Source organism: Lolium perenne, chromosome 7, assembly GCF_019359855.2.
Source record: "Lolium perenne isolate Kyuss_39 chromosome 7, Kyuss_2.0, whole genome shotgun sequence".
In the NCBI taxonomy this organism is placed as follows: Eukaryota; Viridiplantae; Streptophyta; class Magnoliopsida; order Poales; family Poaceae; genus Lolium; species Lolium perenne.
Window position 1 is genome coordinate 27218214 of NC_067250.2, and position 20899 is coordinate 27239112.

At 44.7% G+C, this 20899-nt stretch overlaps 1 protein-coding gene across 1 annotated transcript; it reads left to right on the forward strand.

Moving 5' to 3' along the window:
- The first annotated feature begins 1352 nt into the window (after nucleotides 1–1352).
- On the forward strand, nucleotides 1353–19947 carry LOC139833546 (uncharacterized). Its single transcript, XM_071823846.1, has 4 exons — nucleotides 1353–3080; nucleotides 18062–18081; nucleotides 18239–19271; nucleotides 19930–19947. Exons 1-4 carry the CDS (start codon nucleotides 1353–1355, stop codon nucleotides 19945–19947), a joined length of 2799 nt encoding a protein of 932 aa, XP_071679947.1.
- The last annotated feature ends 952 nt before the right edge of the window (nucleotides 19948–20899 follow it).

Here is a 20899-nt window from a genome sequence, read left to right on the forward strand (position 1 = left end):
AGATGGAAGGAGGTTTTCCAGTAGCTAATTGACGGTGATACATTAAGTGAACACTGATAAAAAAAAACAATTAGCCTGAAACATCGTTGGTAAATGTCTATAAATAACGTTGCTTGATTTTTCTTTGGCACTATTTCCACGAATTATTCACATGGTTTTTTACAGTATTTCTACATTCAAATATATTGCATGGGCTAAATACAGATAAGTTCCTAGATTTTACGAGTTGCAGCTTTTTGTAATGATATGGCCTGGCGTAGTTGGTGGTTATGCTGCATGTTTCACCAGGTAAACCAAGATAAGTTTTACAAAAAAACTGGTTTGTTCTATTTGGGAGTTGCTAATTTTCTATGGTGAATGGCGGCTGGATTTAAAGAATAAAGATTTCCATGGATCCTTCTTGGACATCTGGTCCTTAGAATAAGGGTAATTAACATCATAGATCAGATTTTTTTTGGAAGAAATAGTTAATCACAATTTCTTCCAGGTGTTCAGAGAACGTAGTTAGTTATAGTTACGTGCCGCTAGCCTCAAACTGATAATGGATTTTTTTAATGTAGGTTATAAGATCATAGTCACTCTTCATTGCCAGCCTAACCAAAAGTTCCATTTTACTTTTTTGGACCCTATTGCATTGTTTGTTTTATATTGTGAGCCATAAGATAAAAATGTGATCTCTAAATAGGTTAGGCCCAAACTGTGCCATTTGGCCTATGAAATATTTGATGCTATGTTTGTCATCGCAAAATTATAGGTGACGTGATTTTTCTCAAATATTTTGACTATTCGTTCTGCAAGCGCTTTCATGTTCAGACCATATGTGACGTTTCATTGTCGCACTTGATATTGACATTCAGCTCTTGTGGTTTTGGTTCAAACATTTGGCTACCATTTATGCAACTAATACCAAGCTCCAATATGTCCCTGTTGGATAACTGTTGGTGTATCTGTTGGGCTGTCTTCTTGTTCTCTGTTGTGGCCCATCTGGCCCAGCCCAGTCCTGACCTATATAAGGTGCTTCTAACTCTGTAACCCTAAGCTGGGAGAGAGTTCCTCCCTGCAGCCTCCTTCTACCTCAGGTTAGGCCCTCACCTCTGTCCACATGGTATCAGAGCAAGGGGCAGTGAGGGCAACGACGGGAAGGACTGCCGATCTGGAAGCCTAGTCTGCTGTGGCAGCTAGGAGGAAGAGGAAGAGGAAGGAAGTAGGCTGCTGCGGTGGCTGGGAGGAAGAGGAAGGGAGCAGGCTGCTGCGGCGGCAAGGAGGGGAAGACGGTGACGAGTAAGGAGACGAAGAGGGCATCCTGCGGGTAAGCCCTTTGGTGTTTCTGAGAGGTTAGTTTGGTGTCAAGCATGGGGGACAAAGGGGATTTGGCCAAGGCTCTGGAGAAGCTGGCAGAACTTATCACTACCAAAGGAGATGGAGGAGGATATGCTGGAGGGGGGGCAATCGTTCCACATACCAACATCGGTCAGAAACTTGAGCTGCCGGCGAATGAAATCAAGTTGGAAGGAGTGGCCAACTATCTCCGGTGGTTAAGGAGGGCGCTGTTGATTTTGAACTCGAAAGGGTTTGATGAACGTGTGAGTGGTGAAGCTGCAGAACCAGCAGACAAGGCCAGCCCGGAATGGAAACAGTGGAATGCCATAAATTCTCTGATTGTGGCATGGTTGCTTAACTCTTTGGTTCCTAACATTGCTGCTTCTGTAGAGTCACTCACAAAAGCTTCAGAGGTATGGGACACCCTATCAAATCTATATTCTGGAAAGGGGAACATTATGTTGATTGCTGAGATTGAGGATAAAGTGCATGACTTGCAACAAGGAAACAAAACTGTGATGGCATATGTGGCTGAGTTGCAGCATCTTTGGGGAGATTTAGATCATGTTGATCCTCTGGAACTTGCCCATGGGGAATGTGTGAGTGTTGCTGCAAGCTGGATTGAACGTCGGCGAGTCATGAAGTTTTTGAAAGGCCTTAATCAAGATTTTGAGGGGAGAAGGGTTGCTTTACTGCATCAAACCACTACCCCTTCTCTCAAAGAGGCCATTGCAGCTATGTCCAGAGAGGAAGTGCGTCTGAATATGACAAAGGGAAGTGATTCTGTCCCTCATCCGGCCTTCTACACTACCGAGAGACAAGAGATGAGAGACTGCTATACTTGTGGACAGAAGGGACACTTGAAGCATCAGTGTACCTCCTTTGCTACACTCAGTAGGGGGAGAAGAGGATACACACATGGCAGAGGAAGCTACAGAGGAAGAGGTGATGGCAGAGGTGGTGGACAGCCATATGGACAACAGTATGGAAGAGGTGGTGGACAGCAGTATGGCAGAGGTGGTGGACAGCCATATGGACATCAGTATGGCAGAAGTGGTGGACAGCCATATGGACAGCAGTATGGCAGGGGTGGTGGACAGCAGCACACTATATCACCCATGGCACATATGGCAGCAACTTCAGAGCCAACTACCAGTACCTCTCAGGGACAATCAAAGGAAGAAGGACAAAACGAAGCAACCTTTGGGAACTTTGCTCACTATGTCTACAAAGATGAAAGTAATATTGATCGAGTTTCTATAGCCACTCATAATGCTAATTCAGATTGGATTCTTGATTCTGGAGCATCCAAACATGTTACTGGGAATATTAGTGAGTTCGACTCTTATACTCAGTATCCTCCCACACATAGAGGCACTATCCAAACAGCAGATGGCACATCACAATCTATAAAAGGGGAGGGGTCGGTGCAATGTACAGCCAACATAAAATTGTCATCAGTTCTACATGTTCCTGCTTTTCCAGTAAATCTGCTATCTCTAAGTGTCCTGATTGATCAGCAGGACTACCGTATAATAGTTGATAGATATATGTGTTTAATTCAGGAAAGGGAGAGCAGCAAGAAGATTGGGACTGCAACCAGGCATAGAGGTCTTTGGCACATAGATCGTGACAAGATGAGGCATGATGCTAGTTCCGTGTTTGCTGCAGCTGTTGGAGGAAAGGAGAGTATGGCACTAGTTCATCATTGTCGAATGGGCCACATGGCGTTTGATAAAATGTTTCGAGTTTTTCCTGATGTAATGAATGGAGTGGACAAAACAAAATTATGTTGTGATGCCTGCGAATATGCTAAGCATACGAGAACCTCTTATGTTAGTAGAGGGATCAGAAGTGTATCCCCATTTGTGTTTGTAACATCCCAAGTTTCAACAATATTAAAACAAGAAAGATAATTTCCCCAAACCCAAAATTTGCAATTAACAAAAACTTTTTCTATGCATATAGTGCCACATATAGATTTATGCATTTGAGTGAAATTCTTTTGTGCAATTGCCATGATGAGTGTTAGTATGTTTAAACATTGCTATGTGAACCCTAACCAAGAACACAAAACCCTAATTTGAGGTGAATTGGAGAAAATGGGAAAAACCCATTTCTCACTCACATACACTTTATGCAAAATAGCAAATCCTCAACCAAGGCCAAGATTGCTTGCTCCCTTGCTTCTAAAATACTTCAATATGATAAACTAACACTTTTGCTTCCTTGAATCAAGAATCAAATACCAAGAAATCAAAAATCCTACATACATATGATAATGGTCACTTCTCCCCAAAATATTTTCTTCACCTCTTTACCCCCCTGGTTTTCTCAATTCTTGAACTAAACTTGGTCAACTAAAGCCATGTCATCCAATACCATGTCAAGGTGAGCAACTTTGATGTTGACCATCAGGGCTAGTGTTGACTAGGTTGACCAGAATAAGAGGGACAAGAAGGGATGCTGAAATAAAGAGAAGATCTTGTCACTTTTGACATTTTGCAAAACAACTCCAAATTGAGTGCCACCACCACCAATACTTCACATTAATTATATAAATGAGATTCACCAAAAAGATTTCCAAAATTCAAAGAAAAACTTCATGCGGCCATTTCATCAAACACATGGCAGGCATGAATCCAGAATTTGGCTACACCCTATTATCCTCTGGATTCTTCACTAAACCCCTTTAATCCTTGATCATTGCACTCTCTTACAACCCCTGCTTCACCCTAGTACATGCCCTGGTCGATTAAAGTGAGAGGAGAGGGGAAAGAAACCCTAGACTAAGGCATGCCGTGGCCATGCCGGCCACCTTTGGCCACCATCTCTCCAGCCCTCCCCTCAACCTTTCTCCTTGTCCTGGAGCTTCCCTGTCACTCAAGGAATCGAATGGTACACCACCCATGCTCGCCAAGGCACGGCATTGGCCAGAACACGCGTGTCCAAACCGTGCCAGGACGTGCCAGTCGACGCGGTGAGCGCGCCCTGGACACGCCGGTACGTCGCGCGCTCGAGCAGCCTACTCCTCGCCCTGCATCCCTACCACGACGTTGAGCAGCTACTCCCCGCCCTCTATACGCTAGACACAAGCCCAGGCCTGCCCCTGCACCGTCGCCGTCGTCCTCGACCAAGTGATGCCGCACGCCCCGTGACAAACCCTGCAAGCTCCCGAGCCATCCCATCGCCTTTTCTCTGCGCCAGCTAGCCGTTGAGCATCGCCAGGACGATGCCTACAAGATGCCGTCCTCGCCTTGCCCTTTCGATCGACGGAGAGGCCACGCCGTCGACGCTCCTCCACAGCACACCCGGCCACCTCGCTCCCTCTATAAATAGCGACGATCGGCACCTCCTCTCTTCACACAATCCACTCCCCTCACCTCACTGAGTCTCCTCCACCCATCAATTTCATCAGACCTCGCCGGAGCAGAAGCAATCGAGAGCTGAGGTCCACCGGAGCCCGCGGAAGCTCTGCTTCGATTGGCGCCTCCCCGAGCGCCGCCGCTGCTCCCAGGGCTTCCTCATCTACTACATCTTCTCCGCGCCTACTGCCAGACTCCTGCGCCGGCCTGGTACGCCCTCCGACCCCCTAGGCTCGCCGCCAGGGAGCCCGCTGCTCGTCGGAGAAGACGACGTTCACACGCCGTCGGATCCCAGTCTAATCCAACGGTTTCTATTTCACGTACCGTTTCGCTACGTTAAGTGTCGCCGACAGGTGGCCCCCACCTCGTCAGCGCGGCCCGAGCGCGCCAGATGCGTGTTGGGCTGCGAAGTGGGATTTAAACTAGTTTCGGCCCGTTTAGCTTTCCCGCCTAGCCCATGAATTCAAATCTGGATTTATTCATTATTCAAATTTTGCTCTGCTGAAGGTTTAGTAAATTTTGAATAGTTTGAATTCTGCCAAACCAAATTTAGCAAACTTTATACCGTTGGAAAGCCCATGATATTATCTATCCAATGCCACTGGCCCCATCTCCATTTTCATTGTAGATTTAATTTGACAAAAAAGACAAGGCAGGGACTTTTGAACATTCAAACTTTATTTAAAATTCAACCAGAATAGATTTTGAAGTAATTCCAATTCTAATAAATCACAAATGATGTCCTCTAATTGATTATGCAATAACATAGCCCTGTTGTTTGTATGATCATGGACTAGATCAAATAAAATGGCTATGTAGTCATTTCTAGAGCATTTTAAAAGGGGAATTCAAACTCAACCCTAATATGAGAGCTACCTCTCATTTAAATTTTGATCCTAAGTACTAATAACCAGGGGGAATGACTTAGGCTAATGAACCCTTGAGGATTATTACTTAGAGATTTTAATTCATTTAAATGTTAAGTTTTAAAACTATGTGAAGTGTAGCACTTCAATTAAATTTTACTCACATATAATAGATATGAAATGTTGACTTTGGGTCAACCTATATTTCATACCTTATTATTATATGAAGAGATTAAATCTTAATAAGAGGTATTGAGAAGAAATGAATTCCTTTAAGGATCTACATACCAAATTTAAGAAAATAGGAATAATGCGAGGAAATTACTTTTCTTTCAAATAAAGACAAATCAAATAATCCACCATGCCATGTTTGATTGATACTAGGACTAGTGTGTGAACTCTTTGAGTGTTTCTAGTTTAGTATGTGAGCTTGGTTTAGTATTTATACCTCGTATTTGTATATAGACGCTAGTAACGAGGAATACCAAGAGGAGGAGGGCTACTCTCAGGAAGAAGAAGAGAACTTCGATAACTACCCAGCTCAAGGCAAGCTAACCCTTGCTAAACACAAGTGCTTAGCTCTACAAGAGCAAAGGCACCATCACACTTTACTTTATGTATTACCTATCCCATGTTTTTACTTACATTTACTTTTGCTTATTTTTTTTCAAAGTACTTTTTGATTTACGCTTCACTTGGTCTAGAGTAGAACAATACTTGAAGTTAGATTAGCACAACTCAAAGCTAGATAGCACCCCTCATTTAGATGCTAGTGCTAATCAATTAAAATTGACTACTCTAGATGGGAACATGGTGAAGTGAAATGACTTTGGAAAGAAAGTAAAGTGGAGGTGGATTTGAACAAGAGAAGATGGTGATTTTTGATAAAATTGATAATTGGGTTTGAATGCGATACCCTTCCAATTATACAAGTACCCCCACAATACCTGATTATGGGTAGGGCTTAACTAGAAACTTGTGTATTTTAGTATGGGTTCCCTCTGAACAAACATCATAGGGGTTACGCTGCGGCTGCCTCCGTCAAGTATGGATTGATGTTGAACTGAGGTGAAGGTACGGCCCAAGCCCTGTGCAGTTCCCGGGTTAACTGCGGTTTCCACCGGGAGGCCAAGCTCATGGGGAGAGGTGCTCATACTAGCATATATAAGTGAAAGGTTTCGATTGATGATCCGCGTCTCGTGTTACGATGATTCGGGGTTATCCTCGACGGATGAAATCAAAAGTTGTGGCACAAGAGTACAACCTCTGCAGAGTGTTAAACCTATTCGAATAGCCGTGTCCACGGTTACGGACGATTGGAAAGGCCATACTATCTCCGTGATCATTAAAATGTTTTGATTCTAGAAATGAATGGTGGATTGAAAGGTGACATTATGGTGAACCATAATGAGTTGTGGGAATGACACTAATGTTCCCACTTGAGTTAGTCTAGCACATGATATAAGCTTTTACCAAAGATTTATGAAACTAAAACTTGGCTTTATGCAAATAAACCTAGAGCTTAGCACCCCCTTATACTTAATGAGTATTTATCTTAGAGTTAGTTTGCGAGTACTTTAAAAGTACTCATGGCTTTGCCCTGGCTATTCGAATGCCAGACTATGAAGGAGAGCACCAGTATCAGGATGACGGACAACAGGACGTCTACGATAACTAGGATCGTCTTCTAACGTCAAGCGTTGCCTGTGGAATAGATAGTCCACTACTACTTCGCTTCCACTACTATTTGTGATGTTGAACAATATATTCGTGTAATATTGGATCATGTGATCTATGGTTGTAAGACAATATGTGTTGTAATAAATGATGACTCTATGCTACTTACTATTATGTCTCGCAAAAACATTATTCCTGGGATTGCGATGTACGGCATAATAGGCATCTGGACTTAAAAATCCGGGTGTTGACAAGTTGGTATCAGAGCCATTGTTTGACCTTAGGAGACCCTAGTTAGAATGGACGCTCAAAAAAACTTAGTTTCAAATTCCATGATTTGACTAGTTATGAAAACCTTATTCACCTTCTTACCTTGAAGAGTCTATTACAAACTTTAAATTCATGCCCTTCTCTTAAGCAAATTAAAATTTGGAACACTTACACTCCTCTAACTTAATCATCTAATCTCTCTACAGATGGATCACGTCGTGGATGCGCAGCCCTTTCTCCAGACTGAGTTCTATCAGTTGGGGAACGGTGGAGAGATCATCTTTGAGAGGGACCTCTTCTCCCTCTCTGAGTTCCTCGGGCGCCCACCACCGGAAGTCTTTGGCGGAATGCTGAATGACCAACCCGGTGGTCAACTTCAGTGGGTGATCATGGTGGACCTTCGTGGGAGGTTCACGCTCCCAATGAGCACAAGGATCCAGTTCTCCTTCAGGGAGAACAACTGGGCGGATGATCTCGCAAGGGGACTTCAGGAAGGACTCGCACGTCTGTGCGGGCAAAACTTCATGGACTTCACGGATAGTCGCTTTGTGCACTACGCAAGGCACAACTCCCTCGGAGTTCCAATGAACCTGCCGTCGCACCCGCAACTTCGCCACCATGTTGATCATCTTGACTTCATGCTGAGTGAGACCCGCATCGACCTCGACAACTCCCGCGAATACGCCAACCACACTCACATCCAGTTGGCGCAGCAGGCGGACACCATCAGGGTGATCGCCGGAGAACGCAGGGCACTCCGCCGTGCCAACCAGAAGAAGGATCACGCCATCAACCGCCTGAAGGCCAGGATCGCCACTCTGAAGGCGACCATCGCTGCCCAAGCTGAGCAGATCCAGGAGCTGGAAGGCGAAGGTGAAGGGGAGAACATCCAGGGGGACGGCTACTCCTACGTCAGCAACGACGACGACTACGAGGAGGAGGAAGACGACGATCTGGAGTTCCACCCTTACGAGGATGGCCACGAGCACCTCGACGCTGGGGTAGACAATGTCTACCCTATCAACGTCGATGGCGAGTAGTCCCGTCGAAGCACTTGCGTCCCGTATTATGTATCGGTCCTTTGTATCCGCCCCATGTATCGTAGTTTGTTGAAAGGGTTCCTAAAACCCTCCTGAACATTTGGCTTGTAATATGTGCTACCTCCATGACTATGTTTGTGTGTGTGTAATATTATTATTATTATGAATCAAGTTTTAAGTTGTGCGAAATTTTATCCCAAAATGAGCCATAGAAATTTTCCCTCTCATCTCATGATCCCTATCATTGTTCAGATGGCACCCCCAACTCGCAACGAAACCACAATGATGCAACTGCTGCAACAGATGATGGCAGAAAGAGAAGCTGAGAGAGTTGACCGTCAAGCCAACCTAGCTGCACTTCAACAGATTGCTCAGGGCAATCAAGGCCACGGAAACCACGACCACCCAGGGTCAAAGCTGAAAAACTTCCAAAACACCAACCCACCGGTGTTTAGCAAGACAGAGGAACCCCACGATGCTGATGATTGGCTCCAAACTATGGAGAACAATCTCGAGGTTGCCGGAGTGGAGGACAATGAGAAGGTGTTGTTCGCCACCCACTATCTGGCTGGACCTGCACGTGCATGGTGGACAAGTGCCCGCGCATTGAATGCGGGGAACATGATGACTTGGGAGGATTTCAAACTCAAGTTTAGTAAGTATCATGTGCCCCCGGGTCTGATTAAGAAGATGAGGGATGAATTCAGGGAACTGAAGCAAGGCAGAATGACCGTGGTAGAGTACCGCGACAAGTTCCTCACCTTGTCAAGGTACGCCCCGGATGAGACGGACACCGTCGAGAAAAGGAAAGAGAGGTTTCTGAATGGACTGCACGATGAGATGCAGACTGTGCTGATCAATATCCCCTTTGCTGACTTAGAAGCCCTCGTTGACTCCGCCATTCAGATGGAGGGGAAGATACACCAAGCCAATGAGAACCGCAAGCGCCGTATGATGAACCAGGGTGGGCCCAGCAACAACCACAAGTATCACCCCAGCTCAAGTGGAGGGTTCGTCCCAAGAAACAACAAGCCCCCGATGCAGAACCCACGTCCGAGTTATCAGAACCGGAGTGGAGGAAACCCCAGGCCAGGAGGCCACCACAACTACAACAACAACAACAACCACAACAACTTCAACCGCGCTCCACCTCGCGCCCCCAACAACAACTCCAACACTGCTCCAAGGACTGGGAGCAATGCTGTTCCCATCACCCCCAAGGACAAGTCCACCTACAACTGCTACGAGTGCGGAGTGGCTGGGCACTTCTCCTATGAGTGCCCCAAGAAGCTCACCAAGACTGCCGCCAACACCTCAGGCCCTGCGCAGCAGCAGCGTCGTGTCACCACCAACAAGAAGTTCACCCCCAACAACCCGAACAACCGCAACGGCCGCGTCTACCACATGAATGCAGAAGAAGCTCAGGAAGCCCCAGACGTTGTGCTGGGTATGTTCTCTGTTAACTCAATACCCGCAAGAGTGCTGTTTGATTCTGGAGCATCGCATTCTTTCATTACCGAAGATTTTGCATGCACTGGTAAGATTCAACCCATCAGTTTGAAGCATGTCATGATAGTTCAAATACCTGGATCAACAACTAAAGCTAGAAAAATTTGCAAAGATGTGCCAATCAGAATACATGAAATAGAATTCTATGCAAATTTGATTGTTCTGGGAGCCAAAGGTTTGGAAGTAGTCCTGGGAATGGACTGGATGGCGAAACATCATGGACTGATTGATTGTGCCAAGAAGGCCATCACCATGACTAGTAGCACCGGAATAATAGTCGAACACATATCTGAACAGATGCCCCGAAAATTCACTTGTAACCAAAGCCTAGCCAAACCCACCTTGGATCAGATCAGGGTCATTTGTCGATATCCTGATGTGTTTCCAGATGATCTACCCGGTATGCCCCCAGATCGGGATATCAAGTTTATCATCGAGTTAATCCCCGGAACCGGACCTATAGCCCAGAGAGCCTACAGCATGAACCCGGCAGAGTTAGTGGAACTGAAGAAGCAACTGGATGATATGCTATTCAAAGGTCTGATTCAACCAAGTGCGTCACCCTGGAGATCGCCAGTTTTGTTTGTGGATAAAAAGGACGGTGCCACTCGTTTGGTTACGGACTATCGTAAGCTTAACGATGTCACCATTAAGAACAAGTATCCGTTGCCCAAGATAGAAGATCTGTTTGACCAGCTGACCGGAGCCCAAGTATTCTCGAAGATTGATCTGCGGACAGGATACCATCAGTTGAAGATTCGTGCCACCGACATCCCCAAAACTGCCTTTACCACCAGATATGGATTGTATGAGTACAATGTCATGTCATTTGGATTGACCAATGCCCCCGCTTACTTCATGAATCTCATGAATAAGATCTTTATGAACTTCCTGGACAAGTTTGTCGTTGTCTTCATCGACGACATACTGATATACTCCAAGTCCGAAGAAGAACATGAGCAACATTTGGAAGTGGTCCTAGATACCCTTCGGGAACATCAGTTGTATGCCAAGTTCAGCAAGTGTGAGTTCTGGCTGAAGGAAGTAGGATTCTTGGGTCATATCTTGTCAGCCGGAGGAATTGCCGTTGACCCCACAAAGATCAAGACTGTTGAAGAATGGAAAGCCCCAACCACCCAGACCGAAGTCCGTGCATTTCTCGGATTGGCGGGATATTACCGCCGATTCGTTGAAGGATTCTCGAGCATAGCAAGACCGATGACCCAACTGTTGAAGAAGGACCGGAAGTTCGAATGGACCAACAAGTGTGAAGAGAGCTTTCAACAGCTCAAGCTAAGACTGACAACAGCCCCAATACTGGTGATGCCGGACATTACCAAGCCATTTGATGTGTACTGCGACGCCTCCAAGATTGGTCTTGGATGTGTGCTGATGCAAGAAGGCAAGGTGATATCTTACCTATCAAGACAGCTGAAGCAGCATGAACAGAACTATCCAACCCATGACTTAGAGCTAGCAGCGGTGGTGTTAGCACTGAAAGTATGGCGTCATTACCTCATGGGTAATCGATGCGAGGTTTACTCGGATCACAAGAGCCTGAAGTATATCTTCACGCAGAAGGAGCTGAATATGAGACAGCGCAGATGGATAGAGTTAATCAAAGATTATGACATGGAAATCCACTGTCACCCTGGCAAGGCCAATGTGGTAGCAGATGCTCTGAGTAGACTGCCATGTCAGTTGAACTCCATGTTAGCAATTGAGCAACCCAGCCTGTTTGAAGAGTTTGAACAGTTTAGGCTTGAACTGGTTAGCGAAGGATACCTCGCCAGCATTGAACTCCAACCCACCCTGATTAGTCAGATCAAAGAAGCTCAGAAAGGAAATGCTAGCATTGACGGAATCAAGAACCAAATAGCCGCCGGCAAAGCACCGGGATTCACCGTAGATGAAGAAGGAGTGCTATGGTATAACAAGCGCCTTTGCGTGCCGTCAGACTTAGAATTGAAGCAAGTTATTCTGAAGGAAGCTCACGATACCCTATACTCCATTCACCCCGGAGGAACCAAGATGTACCAGGATTTGAAAGAACAATTCTGGTGGCATGGAATGAAGAGAGAAATTGGAACCTACATCGCCAAGTGTGACATCTGTCAAAGAGTCAAAGCAGAACACCAACGCCCCGCAGGACTGTTGCAACCCTTACAGATTCCCGAATGGAAGTGGGATTCCGTAGGAATGAATTTCATCACAGGACTGCCCAAATCTAGTAAAGGAAATGATTCCATCTGGGTAGTGGTCGACAGACTGACCAAAGTCGCCCACTTCATCCCCGTCAAGACCACCTATCAAGGACCGAGACTCGCAGAGCTATATATCTCAAGGATAGTCAGCCTGCACGGAACCCCGAAGTCGATAGTATCCGACAGAGGATCCCAATTCACCTCCCGATTCTGGCAGAAAGTACATGAAGGACTTGGAACTCGTCTGAATTTCAGCACCGCCTATCACCCGCAGACAGATGGACAGACTGAAAGAGTCAACCAGATACTAGAAGATATGTTGAGAGCATGTGTGCTAGAGTATGGATCTAAGTGGGAAGACTGCTTGCCGTATGCAGAATTCTCGTACAACAACAGCTACCAAGCCAGCTTGCAGATGGCCCCCTTCGAAGCACTGTACGGAAGGAAGTGCCATACCCCTCTGAATTGGTCGGAAGTAGGAGAGAGTCAAATCTTTGGACCAGATATTCTCCGAGAAGCCGAAGAGAAGGTTCACAAGATCCGCGAGTATCTCAGGACAGCCCAATCAAGACAGAAGAGCTACGCCGACAAAAGACGCCGAGAGATGACCTTCGAGATCGGAGATTTCGTATATCTCAAAGTGTCCCCCCCTTAAAGGAATGCAGAGATTCCAGCTTAGAGGAAAGCTCGCACCCCGATATGTCGGACCTTTCAAGGTCCTGAGTCACAGAGGAGAAGTATCCTATCAGCTAGAGTTACCGGAAGAAATGTCAGCGGTGCACAATGTGTTTCACATCTCGCTACTCCGGAAGTGTTTAGAGGTACCTGAGAAGACCGAGGTTTTCAAGAACATCGACCATCGAGCTGTGGATATCAACTCAGATCTGACATACCGCGAAGTACCTATTCACATCCTGGAAGAAGCTTTCAGAACTACCCGTACTCGAAGTATCAAGTTTCTGAAGATCCAATGGAGTAATCACACCGAAGAAGAAGCCACTTGGGAGAGAGAAGACTTTATGAGGACTGAGTACCCAGATCTCTTTAGTACCTAGTTTTCCCAGATCTCGGGACGAGATCTTTTGTAAGGGGGAAGGGTTTGTAACATCCCAAGTTTCAACAATATTAAAACAAGAAAGATAATTTCCCCAAACCCAAAATTTGCAATTAACAAAAACTTTTTCTATGCATATAGTGCCACATATAGATTTATGCATTTGAGTGAAATTCTTTTGTGCAATTGCCATGATGAGTGTTAGTATGTTTAAACATTGTTATGTGAACCCTAACCAAGAACACAAAACCCTAATTTGAGGTGAATTGGAGAAAATGGGAAAAACCCATTTCTCACTCACATACACTTTATGCAAAATAGCAAATCCTCAACCAAGGCCAAGATTGCTTGCTCCCTTGCTTCTAAAATACTTCAATATGATAAACTAACACTTTTGCTTCCTTGAATCAAGAATCAAATACCAAGAAATCAAAAATCCTACATACATATGATAATGGTCACTTCTCCCCAAAATATTTTCTTCACCTCTTTACCCCCCTGGTTTTCTCAATTCTTGAACTAAACTTGGTCAACTAAAGCCATGTCATCCAAGACCATGTCAAGGTGAGCAACTTTGATGTTGACCATCAGGGCTAGTGTTGACTAGGTTGACCAGAATAAGAGGGACAAGAAGGGATGCTGAAATAAAGAGAAGATCTTGTCACTTTTGACATTTTGCAAAACAACTCCAAATTGAGTGCCACCACCACCAATACTTCACATTAATTATATAAATGAGATTCACCAAAAAGATTTCCAAAATTCAAAGAAAAACTTCATGCGGCCATTTCATCAAACACATGGCAGGCATGAATCCAGAATTTGGCTACACCCTATTATCCTCTGGATTCTTCACTAAACCCCTTTAATCCTTGATCATTGCACTCTCTTACAACCCCTGCTTCACCCTAGTACATGCCCTGGTCGATTAAAGTGAGAGGAGAGGGGAAAGAAACCCTAGACTAAGGCATGCCGTGGCCATGCCGGCCACCTTTGGCCACCATCTCTCCAGCCCTCCCCTCAACCTTTCTCCTTGTCCTGGAGCTTCCCTGTCACTCAAGGAATCGAATGGTACACCGCCCATGCTCGCCAAGGCACGGCATTGGCCAGAACACGCGTGTCCAAACCGTGCCAGGACGTGCCAGTCGACGCGGTGAGCGCGCCCTGGACACGCCGGTACGTCGTGCGCTCGAGCAGCCTACTCCTCGCCCTGCATCCCTACCGCGACGTTGAGCAGCTACTCCCCGCCCTCTATACGCTAGACACAAGCCCAGGCCTGCCCCTGCACCGTCGCCGTCGTCCTCGACCAAGTGATGCCGCACGCCCCGTGACAAACCCTGCAAGCTCCCGAGCCATCCCGTCGCCTTTTCTCTGCGCCAGCTAGCCGTTGAGCATCGCCAGGACGACACCTACAAGATGCCGTCCTCGCCTTGCCCTTTCGATCGACGGAGAGGCCACGCCGTCGACGCTCCTCCACAGCACACCCGGCCACCTCGCTCCCTCTATAAATAGCGACGATCGGCACCTCCTCTCTTCACACAATCCACTCCCCTCACCTCACTGAGTCTCCTCCACCCATCAATTTCATCAGACCTCGCCGGAGCAGAAGCAATCGAGAGCTGAGGTCCGCCGGAGCCCGCGGAAGCTCTGCTTTGATTGGCGCCTCCCCGAGCGCCGCCGCTGCTCCCAGGGCTTCCTCATCTACTACATCTTCTCCGCGCCTACTGCCAGACTCCTGCGCCGGCCTGGTACGCCCTCCGACCCCCTAGGCTCGCCGCCAGGGAGCCCGCTGCTCGTCGGAGAAGACGACGTTCACACGCCGTCGGATCCCAGTCTAATCCAACAGTTTCTATTTCACGTACCGTTTCGCTACGTTAAGTGTCGCCGACAGGTGGCCCCCACCTCGTCAGCACGGCCCGAGCGCGCCAGATGCGTGTTGGGCTGCGAAGTGGGATTTAAACTAGTTTCGGCCCGTTTAGCTTTCCCGCCTAGCCCATGAATTCAAATCTGGATTTATTCATTATTCAAATTTTGCTCTGCTGAAGGTTTAGTAAATTTTGAATAGTTTGAATTCTGCCAAACCAAATTTAGCAAACTTTATACCGTTGGAAAGCCCATGATATTATCTATCCAATGCCACTGGCCCCATCTCCATTTTCATTGTAGATTTAATTTGACAAAAAAGACAAGGCAGGGACTTTTGAACATTCAAACTTTATTTAAAATTCAACCAGAATAGATTTTGAAGTAATTCCAATTCTAATAAATCACAAATGATGTCCTCTAATTGATTATGCAATAACATATCCCTGTTGTTTGTATGATCATGGACTAGATCAAATAAAATGGCTATGTAGTCATTTCTAGAGCATTTTAAAAGGGGAATTCAAACTCAACCCTAATATTAGAGCTACCTCTCATTTAAATTTTGATCCTAAGTACTAATAACCAGGGGGAATGACTTAGGCTAATGAACCCTTGAGGATTATTACTTAGAGATTTTAATTCATTTAAATGTTAAGTTTTAAAACTATGTGAAGTGTAGCACTTCAATTAAATTTTACTCACATATAATAGATATGAAATGTTGACTTTGGGTCAACCTATATTTCATACCTTATTATTATATGAAGAGATTAAATCTTAATAAGAGGTATTGAGAAGAAATGAATTCCTTTAAGGATCTACATACCAAATTTAAGAAAATAGGAATAATGCGAGGAAATTACTTTTCTTTCAAATAAAGACAAATCAAATAATCCACCATGCCATGTTTGATTGATACTAGGACTAGTGTGTGAACTCTTTGAGTGTTTCTAGTTTAGTATGTGAGCTTGGTTTAGTATTTATACCTCGTATTCGTATATAGACGCTAGTAACGAGGAATACCAAGAGGAGGAGGGCTACTCTCAGGAAGAAGAAGAGAACTTCGATAACTACCCAGCTCAAGGCAAGCTAACCCTTGCTAAACACAAGTGCTTAGCTCTACAAGAGCAAAGGCACCATAACACTTTACTTTATGTATTACCTATCCCATGTTTTTACTTACATTTACTTTTGCTTATTTTTTTTCAAAGTACTTTTTGATTTACGCTTCACTTGGTCTAGAGTAGAACAATACTTGAAGTTAGATTAGCACAACTCAAAGCTAGATAGCACCCCTCATTTAGATGCTAGTGCTAATCAATTAAAATTGACTACTCTAGATGGGAACATGGTGAAGTGAAATGACTTTGGAAAGAAAGTAAAGTGGAGGTGGATTTGAACAAGAGAAGATGGTGATTTTTGATAAAATTGATAATTGGGTTTGAATGCGATACCCTTCCAATTATACAAGTACCCCCACAATACCTGATTATGGGTAGGGCTTAACTAGAAACTTGTGTATTTTAGTATGGGTTCCCTCTGAACAAACATCATAGGGGTTACGCTGCGGCTGCCTCCGTCAAGTATGGATTGATGTTGAACTGAGGTGAAGGTACGGCCCAAGCCCTGTGCAGTTCCCGGGTTAACTGCGGTTTCCACCGGGAGGCCAAGCTCATGGGGAGAGGTGCTCATACTAGCATATATAAGTGAAAGGTTTCGATTGATGATCCGCGTACTGTGTTACGATGATTCGGGGTTATCCTCGACGGATGAAATCAAAAGTTGTGGCACAAGAGTACAACCTCTGCAGAGTGTTAAACCTATTCGAATAGCCGTGTCCACGGTTACGGACGATTGGAAAGGCCATACTATCTCCGTGATCATTAAAATGTTTTGATTCTAGAAATGAATGGTGGATTGAAAGGTGACATTATGGTGAACCATAATGAGTTGTGGGAATGACACTAATGTTCCCACTTGAGTTAGTCTAGCACATGATATAAGCTTTTACCAAAGATTTATGAAACTAAAACTTGGCTTTATGCAAATAAACCTAGAGCTTAGCACCCCCTTATACTTAATGAGTATTTATCTTAGAGTTAGTTTGCGAGTACTTTAAAAGTACTCATGGCTTTGCCCTGGCTATTCGAATGCCAGACTATGAAGGAGAGCACCAGTATCAGGATGACGGACAACAGGACGTCTACGATAACTAGGATCGTCTTCTAACGTCAAGCGTTGCCTGTGGAATAGATAGTCCACTACTACTTCGCTTCCACTACTATTTGTGATGTTGAACAATATATTCGTGTAATATTGGATCATGTGATCTATGGTTGTAAGACAATATGTGTTGTAATAAATGATGACTCTATGCTACTTACTATTATGTCTCGCAAAAACATTATTCCTGGGATTGCGATGTACGGCATAATAGGCATCTGGACTTAAAAATCCGGGTGTTGACAGTGTTAGTGCACTCTGATGTATGGACGTGTCCTGTTGTGTCAGTAAGTGGCATGAAGTACTTTGTGACTTTTATTGACTGCTATTCTAGAATGACATGGATTTATCTTATGCGTCACAAAGATGAAGTGTTCACTTGTTTTCAGAGTTTTTGTGCTTATGTAAAAAACCAATTCAATGTTCAGGTGCAAGTGATCAGAACTGATAATGGTACTGAATATATCAACAAACCTTTTGCTGCTTTCTTATCTTCGTAAGGTATACTGCACCAAACTTCATGTCCTGACACTCCTCCCCAGAATGGAGTTGCTGAGCGGAAGAATAGGCACATTCTTGAAGTGGCCCGATCTCGTATGTTTACCATGAATGTTCTCAAATTCTTATGGAGTGAGGCAGTTATGACTGCTACGTATTTGATCAACAGAATGCCTTCAAAGATTCTAGGTATGCAGTCTCCTTGCCAACTCCTTCTAAATAACAATGACTTTGTTGTACCACCCAAACTCTTTGGCTGTACTTGTTTTGTAAGGGATCACAGACCATCTGTTGGCAAGCTAGATCATCGGGCTATCAAATGTATCTTTATTGGCAATTCCTCCAGACAGAAGGGTTACAAGTGTTGGAGTCCCACTGACAGGAGGACATTTGTAAGCATGGATGTTACGTTTTGCGAGTCAGAACCATTTTATGACGGTGAGAGTGATCTTAGTGGCTTGTTCCAAGGGCTTAACCATCTTGGTGATGCTCAAGAGGGGGAGCAGCAGCAAGGTGGTGATCAAGAGCAGCAAGGTGGTGACCAACAGCAACATCAACAAATTCCTATTGTTGCGGAGATTCCTGTAATTCCTGGTACACCTACACCACCTAGATCCGTACCACCACAAAGATGGCTGCAGAATCCACTTGTGTACTCTAGAAGACAAGTACAAAGGGAACAAGTAGATGCTCTGGAGGAGCTACAAGACCAGGGGCCGGGGGAGCAACCCATTGGACCAAATCAAGGAAGCACAAGTGTAGATTCTGCTGAAGAGAATCAATCTCAGACTGAGTCTAATAATAGCCTAGACTTGCCAATTGCAATAAGGAAAGGGGTAAGGAAAGTTGGGCCCCCAAAGCGGCTGAGTTATGATGACTATGACGTAGGAAATTATATTTCTTACGAGGCATTGTCACCCTCTTTTCGGGCTTTTGTTGCTTCACTGCAAACTGTATCTGTTCCTAAGGATTGGAAGGCAGCCAGGTTGGACCCGAGATGGTGCAATGCTATGGTGGAAGAATTAGAGGCCTTGAAGAAAAATAAAACATGGGTGTTGACAGATCCCCCTAAAGGAAAGAATACAGTAGGCCGTAAGTGGATCTATTCTGTAAAACAAAATGCAGAAGGAAAAGTGGAGAGATATAAGGCAAGACTTGTGGCAAGAGGATATAGTCAGACTTATGGCATTGACTATGATGAGACGTTTGCACCAGTGGCAAAAATGAGCACTGTCAGAATATTGATCTCTTGTGCAGCAAATTTCGGATGGTCCTTGCATCAACTTGATGTCAAAAATGCATTTCTGCATGGTGATCTTCAAGAGGAGGTGTATATGGAGATGCCACCAGGATTTGTCAGACCTGAAACTGAAGGGAAGGTATGTAGACTGAAGAAATCTCTATATGGTCTCAAACAATCTCCACGGGCCTGGTTTGATAGGTTTAGACAAGTGGTGTGTGGCGTGGGATATGGTCAATGCAATGGAGACCATACCTTATTTTACAGACATTCTGAGCAGAAAATTACTATCCTTGCTGTGTATGTTGATGATATTATTATCACGGGAGATGATGATGTTGAAATCGCAAAATTGAAAGGATGCTTGAGTCAAGCCTTTGAGGTGAAAGATTTGGGAAAACTTAAATACTTCCTTGGAATAGAAGTTGCACGATCGTCAAAAGGGATATCACTATCTCAAAGAAAGTATACATTGGATCTCTTAGACGATATGGGCATGCTGGGGTGCCGAGTGGCTTCAAGCCCCATTGACCAAAATAATAAAATCACAGCAGAGTCTGGAGAACCCATAGACAAGGAGAAATATCAAAGACTTGTTGGAAGACTAATATACTTATGCCACACAAGAACAGATATATCATTTGCAGTGAGTGTAGTGAGTCGCTATATGCATGATCCGAGGGATGGACACTTGGAAGCAGCTCAAAGAATCTTGAGATACTTGAAGGGCACTCCGGGAAAAGGATTGTGGTTTAAAAGTAATGGACACCTAAATGTAGATGGATATTGTGATGCAGATTGGGCTAGCTGCTTAGATAATCGAAGATCCACCTCAGGATATTGTGTTTTTGTTGGAGGAAATTTGGTGTCATGGAGAAGTAAGAAGCAATCTGTTGTCTCGAAATTAACAGCCGAAGCAGAGTACAGAGCTATGTCACAGGGTCTGGGTGAAATGTTGTGGGTACGAAACCTTCTAAGAGAGCTAAAAATTTTAAGGCAAGGAAGCTTGAAAGTGTGGTGTGATAATATGTCTGCCATAAACATAGCAAACAACCCTGTCCAGCATGAGCGAACTAAACATGTGGAGATAGACAGATTTTTTATTAAAGAAAAGATTGATGCAGGGATTATCTCATTGGCTTATGTGAGATCAGGACAACAAGTGGCAGACTGTTTAACAAAAGGACTAGGATCAAAGGAGTGTAAACTTGCCTGTGCCAAGATGGGGATGATTGACATTTATCACCCATCTTGAGGGGGAGTGTTGGATAATTGTTGGTGTATGTGTTGGGCTGTCTTCTTGTTCTCTGTTGTGTCCCATCTGGCCAAGCCCAGTCCTGACCTATATAAGGTGCTTCTAACTCTGTAACCCTGAGCTGAGACAGAGTTCCTCCCTGCAGCCTCCTTCTACCTCAGGTTAGGCCCTCACCTCTGTCCACAGTCCCAATGCTGTTATATTTTGAGCCAACCGGAAATAGCCAATACATTAGCATAATACACCATGTCTGAGTACCGACAATATATTTTAATTTTCATGCTGTGTGTCTCCATAAATTTATTGAGACTACTATAGTTATAATGTAATAGTTGATGGGTGCGGCAACGCGCGCTATCATGGTCTAGTGTTACAGAAAGTGGGATGAGAGGGATATATACTCTAGACCCATAAGAGAGATTTATGCACACGATATTATTACTGTGAAGACTTTTTCTAACCAATGGCACCATTTTTTTTTTGAGATCACCAATGGCACCATGTGAAGGCCG

Excerpts from the sequence above, each read along its gene's own strand:
- LOC139833546 (XM_071823846.1), top strand. The coding sequence starts at position 1,353 with ATGGGGGACAAAGGGGATTTGGCCAAGGCTCTGGAGAAGCTGGCAGAA. Across the intron at positions 3,081-18,061 it reads TGTTTCGAGTTTTTCCTGAT|AATGCCTTCAAAGATTCTAG; the intron begins GTAATGAATGGA and ends TTTGATCAACAG. Across the intron at positions 18,082-18,238 it reads AATGCCTTCAAAGATTCTAG|ACAGAAGGGTTACAAGTGTT; the intron begins GTATGCAGTCTC and ends CAATTCCTCCAG.